At 41.8% G+C, this 6,677-nt stretch overlaps 1 protein-coding gene across 1 annotated transcript; it reads right to left on the bottom strand.

Moving 5' to 3' along the window:
* Positions 1 to 4,807: 4,807 nt before the first annotated feature.
* On the bottom strand, positions 4,808 to 6,386 carry LOC106590498 (SH2 domain-containing protein 1B2). Its single transcript, XM_045710565.2, has 4 exons — positions 6,247 to 6,386; positions 5,551 to 5,614; positions 5,047 to 5,215; positions 4,808 to 4,848 (listed from the first exon to the last, which is right to left on the bottom strand). Exons 1-4 carry the CDS (start codon positions 6,384 to 6,386, stop codon positions 4,808 to 4,810), a joined length of 414 nt encoding a protein of 137 aa, XP_045566521.2.
* Positions 6,387 to 6,677: the final 291 nt, after the last annotated feature.

Raw genomic sequence — 6,677 nt, 5'->3', positions numbered from 1 at the left:
GAGACAACTAATGACAGCTGCCTCTGATTGGAAATCATACCCGGCCAAAACATAGAACACAAAACATAGAATGCCCACCCACCTATCACACCCTGACCTAACTAAACAGAGAAAACACAGCTGTCCTAGGTCAGAGCATGACAGTAACCCTGAAAACTCGCCATAATGAGCCGTTTCAAACAATCACTCTTTGAGAATAACTGTTCCATACGCGAGATGCACATCACTTTTAACTTTTTATGTATTTTGACTATAAAATAGGTGTGTCTTGACTGTGATGAGGGCTTGGAAAATAAGAGCATATAAATTAACCAAACAAGGCTATGCCTATGCACAGCCACATGCTTCTACAAGCAAGCGCCACTGCTGAGGTTACTGCCTTTTTCAAGATCATGTTCCACGATATAATATAACCAGTTGATATTACGGTTTCAATAAATCAATCCTAAATGGCTCTTGTTTTTTTTATTGACTGAATTAACACTGAGTATATACTGTTCAAAGGCACTTAAATCTTTTGTCTTGCCCATTCACACATACACAATCCATGTCTCACTTGTCTTAAAAATCCTTCTTTAACCTGTACCCCCCTCTTCATCTACACTGATTGAAGTGGATTTAACAAGTGATAACAATGAGGGTTCATATCTTTCATCTGGATTCACCCGGTGAGTCTATGTCATGGAAAGAGCAGGTGTCCTTAATGTTTTGTATACTCAGTGTATATGGAGCAATTTAGCAATAATGTTTTGTTATCTGTAATGGTTATGATAAATTAAGTATTGTTGCACACTGTTGGAATATAGGACTAGATCAAGTGACCAATAATCCAATGTTATTGGTCACATACGCCAAATACAACAAATGTAGACTTTACAGTGAAATGCTTATTTAGGAACCCATTCCCAACAATGCAGAGTTCAAAAGTAAGACAAATATTTGCTAAATAATAAATAAATGCACACATTTTTTGGGGGCCTTGTGGTCTAAACATATATATAATTTTTCATTAGAGTACTCAAAATGTTTCATCTCAATTACTTTGCACCCCTACTTTCAGACAAAGTCAGGCACCCAAGTGTGTGTGTGTCGCCATGTCGGAATACCTGTACTTGTGTTCGAGCTAAATAGTAGGCTGATTGGCTTTGTGAAAATATAAATGTGAAATGTTTATAATTAAGTAGGCCTATGCTTTAAATGCTAGGATGTCATACTCATTTCTACTTTTCATCTTGTAGAATTCACTGCAAACTATTGAAGGGAAGTTGGGCAGAATTGTAGAGTCAGTAAACCACAAGCAGCCTTTCGCCTTCTGTTTCTATTCTCAGTACAGCTGTATGTTCAGCCTGATAAGCACCAGGCATTCAAAAACCATTTACAGGAAAACATCTTTAAATGTCATGAACAGTCAAAATCATGTTATTGTAATGTCCGTTGTTGGAATGAGACCAAGGCGCGCGTGGGTTGGGTTCATCATATTTTAATATAAACAGTGAACCAACAAAAACCAAGACAGACCAGAACAGTTTCGCAGGCTTCTCACAGCAATGCAAAAACAACTTCCCACACAGACAGGTGGAAAAAGGGCTACCTAAGTATGGCTCCCAATCAGCGACAACGATGTACAGCTGTCCCTGATTGAGAGCCATACCAGGCCAAAACACACGAAATACAAAACATAGATAGGGAACATAGAATGCCCACCCCAACTCACGCCCTGACCAAACCAAACTAGAGACATAAAAAGGAACTCTAAGGTCAGGGCGTGACAGTTATCATGAAATTCGATGACATTTGAAGGAAAACAGATCAAAGTAGGAAAAATTACTTTTGCTTCTACATTGATAAAGTTTGATTATAAAGTTACTGGTCCCCTCCCCATGTCAAACACTTGGATTCATTATTAAATGGACAAGGTGACATCACCTTAACTCTCATTTTAATACGTACCGCCTTGTAACCGACATCAGAGAAGGTGTTTTACTGTAGGGTGTCAACAAATATAACAAAAAGTTTACACTATGCAACTATGGCAAAGATACTTATATGTTTCCCCTTTAATCTGTGTCTAGTGTTAGCTAGTTACTGGCTAGCTAGGTCTTTAGTCAGCATTGAACCAAAGGGGGGAAGGATCATTCAAAACTCTGACGCAGTTGTCAAGTCAACACATCTGTCAGTGCAGCTGTGAACCGCATCACAAGAGAAATGCAAATGGAGGATGTATAAATACAACTTTACATCGGATTGGCAATTATTACACATACTCATAGTCCTTTGATTCAGGTAAGGCTGGCTGAAAGTGAAACACACTATCTACGGCAGGGACCTTGCAGAGAGGTGTGAAAACCATAGTGTGTCAAAAACAAATAGCGATGGGTGTGAGTGAGCTTGTGTGTGTAACCCAGACTGAGTATCCCAGTCAAACGTGTGCATGCATGTGCTGTCACTCTGGGCATAGACGTCAATCTATTCCACATTGGTTCATTGAAATGACATGGAAACAACGTTGACTTAACCAGTGTGTGCCCAGTGGGGTTTGTGTGTACACAGCAAATTATGGAGAGTCATTACAGCAGAGTTACTATTATTTGATTCGAAAAGGGTAGCTTTAACTATTTTTGAAATTAAGTAACTGATTGTGACCACTAGAGTCAAAGGTAAAACAAAGAGTTAATTCGAATAGATAAGTATTTCTAGAGTAAATGTGATCCCGCCCACAAATTAGTAGTTTAAATTTAGATTTTGCCGCCATTTATATTTTCTTCCTCGTATTCGACTCAGGTTGACACTGACAGAAGTAGTCTTTGCATTCAGGTAAGTAATATGGTTTTGAAATTCATATTTGGCCTAAGTCAACCATTTAGACTGACGTATCCTTCTTATCATTTATCATTAGCTAGTTCCAAGCAAAATATTCATTATTACCTAGCAATCGATTGCTACAGCCTGTTTTTTTTTAACCAAGCCAGGCTTGGCGCCATTCTCAAAGCGTAGTTACCATTAGCTAGCTAGCTAATCATTTTAGCTCAGTTTGACAGAATGGACATACAAGGTAGGTACTTGAAGCGGCTAAATTCCTATTTATTTTTCACCACAGTTGAATAAACCAATAAGTATTTGGCAATTCGACACCAAATGTTTTGTAATGTTACTAACAAATAGCTAACGTTAGCTACAAGGGTAACAAGGGTCCCGTGTGGCTCAGTTGGTAGAGCATGGTGTTTGCAACGCCAGGGTTGTGGGTTCGATTCCCACGGGGGACCAGTACGGGAACAAAAAATGTATGAAATGAAATGTATGCATTCACTACTGTAAGTCGCTCTGGATAAGAGCGTCTGCTAAATGACTAAAATGTAAAGCTTAGCTAGCTACAGCAGTTAGCTAATGCTAGCTAGCTAATAGCTAACATTAGCTAGCATGGCCATTTATAGTAGCTAGCTAACATTAACGTTTGCAAACTAGAATCACAGATAGAACAATGAGGGTTAGTTATACAAATATTTGCTAGAATACTCCAACCAAATTCAGGGTATAGTCTAGTTAAGGTCAGTCATTCATTCTATACACCACCTTGGCCCATGTGAGTTGCTTCTTTGGCTAGATAAATGGCTGCTTAGCTAGATGGCTGGCTAGCTAGTAACGTTAGCTAGATGGCTACCAAAGCCACACGTCTAAGCTAGCTAAATAGAAAACCTAAACCTGCGTCCTGTCTGAGAATTCAGTCATGGATGTGTGCCTGCGTAGCTATGATGTCGTTAACGGTGTCAGCTGTCGTTACTTTTATTAGGCGTGTGTGCCTTGTACTAGCTATGGAATCTAGAATGCAGCGAAGCCAAGGAGAGAGCAGGGAATACACAGCACTTTTCAAGTTGTAACTCTGCTCTTATTTACATGCTCCTCCTCGGTCACTTGTAACTGTAGATGACATCAATCAGGCTTTGTGTATGTGAAGGTGACCGAGGAGTATTAAACGTTACACAGTCCCTGCAACTGTTAAACTTTTCTTACAGATTCTAACATGCACCAGTAACGAATTTGCTTCAGGTGGACAAAAGGTTTGTTTCTTTTTTGTCTGTCTTTATCTAGGCCCTCTATTACAATGCAGAAGATGGGAGTGGCTACTTGGAGTGGAGACTGAAGCACCTGCAAAAGGAGTCTGCAGAGGGAAGAATAAAGTCCCCTCGTAGATCACTAACAGGTGGGTCAGCTGGTTGGCAAACATAACTGTCTTTTATTTGTATGTGTATGGTTCATTCGGTTGAAGGGATTTTATGTATTCAGAATGCCATAGTGACAAAAACATAATCATGTGATGAATGAGCCGTAAATTATATGGGCTGTTTCTATAGAGCGTGTGTGTGCATCTGTAGAGAAAAATAAACATTGTTATGTCAGGCGTGAATGCCATTACTCCTTACTACCCCAAACCATTATGAATAAAACAACTCTACCAGCACTGGGTAATGTGACAGACCCAGCCTTCAGAGAGGGGGAAAACCTCACTGTTGGTGGTGGGTCAGTTTAGATCATGGAGAGAGGGGGAAGGATTCACACACTGAGTCACAGACACAGGCCTAGTACCCAATTCCCCTCTCTGACGTGTCATTGATGTACATTTCCACTTCAACAAACAGACAAACACTATTCTCTCTGACAACCTCAGTACCCCTGACACACAGAACGGAAAACAACCCATTGCATCATGACCACTAAGCACAGCCTGATCTGATGGCACCACACCCAGACTCTCACAGGCTAATAGATGATGTCACAGGCCAGGGGTCAGGGTTCAGAGTGTGCTGCTGAATCAGGAGGGCAGGATCTCAATGTAATCTGAAGCATCCACATCTAGACGTGAGAGAGAGTGAGAGGACACAAGTGAGAAGGTTATAAAGGATAGTGAACTGTCTGGACGGTATGTCTGAGCAGCTCTGATGAAGGTCTCGGAACACTGAGAGATGGAACGAAACAAACAAATGGACAGACAAACTGTGTGTGTGTCGAGGTGTGTGTGTCGAGGTGTGTGTGTCGAGGTGTGTTACCTACTCTCATAATCAGGCACCTCTTCGATGATATTGGGGTCAGGGAGTTGAAGCAGAGTCTTTCTCTTGACTAAGTGGCACAGGTGCTGGACCAATCCCTGCCCTCGACGCTTATAATGGTGGACCAGCTCCTCTATTGTCTTGAAGAACTTCTCCTCTACACCAGGTGTTGTCTACACACACACACAAACACAGACCATCAGAAACACACACACACAGACCATCAGAAACACACACACACAAACACAGACCATCAGAAACACACACACAGAAAATCAGAAACACACACACACACACACAGACCATCAGAAACACACACACAGACCATCAGAAACACACACACACACACACAAACACAGACCATCAGAAACACACACACAGACCATCAGAAACAAATCAATTGTATTTGTCACATGCACTGAATACAACAGGTGTAGACCTTCTCGTGAAATGCTTACTTACAAGCCCTTAACCAACAGTAAGTAACAAATAGACACACAGGGTGTACCTGCAGGGTGTAGTTTCCAGTGTTGTTCTGGAGAATCCTGTAGGTATACACCACCTTCTGTCTACTGCAGAAACACAACACACAGAAGAAGAGGACAGAGAGGAAACGGAATAACTTCTAATTCACTTTTATTTCCTGAGAGGGAACTTCATGTGTGGTGATGGGGTGAAACACATAAGCATAGCCATGGGAAGTCGGGGTGTTGAGGGTGCTTGATAAATCACAAAATAATAATTAATATATATATATATATATTTATACATTTCGTTTTTCCCCCACCAAATTAGTGCACTAGCCCTGTATTATTCCTGTATGAGTCATCAGCAGAGCAGGGAGAATTCTCCCCCACCACCCCCACTTCTTGACTTGGGCAGGAGCTCACTGGAGCTGGGTACCAGCACCTCAAATGTTCTACTGCTTGAGCTCTTGTTCCTCTTATAGAATATTAGCTCAACAGTATTGTTGAGCTCCTGCACCTAAAGATAAACAGTACCGCCATCCAACATGAGTACTGGAATCTATTTCAGTCCAAGTCAAGCACTGGTTCTGACTAGTGTTCCCTAAAGCACCAAACCACCCCACAATATTAAAAGCTAGGATGAATTCTATAAAGCATTTATAAAATCCTTGGAGGATGGATTGGTGTACATTCAACTTCCTACATTTCCCAAAAAAAGAACAGAGTGTGGTACTCACTAGACACACAGACACATGGCTGCTTGAATGGTTTCACTGTCTCTGATGAGGTAGGCTCCGTTCTTCCCGTTCTTCCCAAGCCGATCCTCACACTCCAATTTACTGATTGCCCCGTGGTACACCGCTAGAGCCGACGCCATGGTAACTACCCCACCGTGGGGGGGGGGGGGGGGGGGGGGGTCAACAGGAGGTCAACACCCTGCTTCTTCACTCCTCTCTTCTTGTTGTAGGATGCGTCTTCTCGTCCTTTCTTCTCTTTCTCTCCTCTCCGCCTGTCCTCTCCTCTCCCTCTGTTCTCTCTCTCTCTCCTCTTTCCCACCTGTCCTTTCCTCTCCCTGTGTTCTCTCTCTCCTCACCTCAGAGAGAGGCTAGCATTGGTAAAGTTACCCTCTGATAGATGATCCCTGTGATCAATCAACCAATCCCTCCAT

Source organism: Salmo salar, chromosome 29 (assembly GCF_965601325.2).
Source record: "Salmo salar chromosome 29, fSalSal1, whole genome shotgun sequence".
NCBI lineage: Eukaryota > Metazoa > Chordata > Actinopteri > Salmoniformes > Salmonidae > Salmo > Salmo salar.
The sequence above is the reverse complement of the archived record's forward strand: the minus strand, read 5'-3'. Positions and strand labels throughout refer to the sequence as shown.

Coding starts and splice junctions, on each gene's coding strand:
- LOC106590498 (XM_045710565.2), bottom strand. CDS start 6,386: ATGGCGTCGGCTCTAGCGGTGTACCACGGGGCAATCAGTAAATTGGAG. Junction 5,615..6,246: donor GCCATGTGTCTGTGTGTCTA/GTGAGTACCACA, acceptor GTGTTTCTGCAG/TAGACAGAAGGTGGTGTATA. Junction 4,849..5,046: donor AGAGGTGCCTGATTATGAGA/GTAGGTAACACA, acceptor TCTCACGTCTAG/ATGTGGATGCTTCAGATTAC.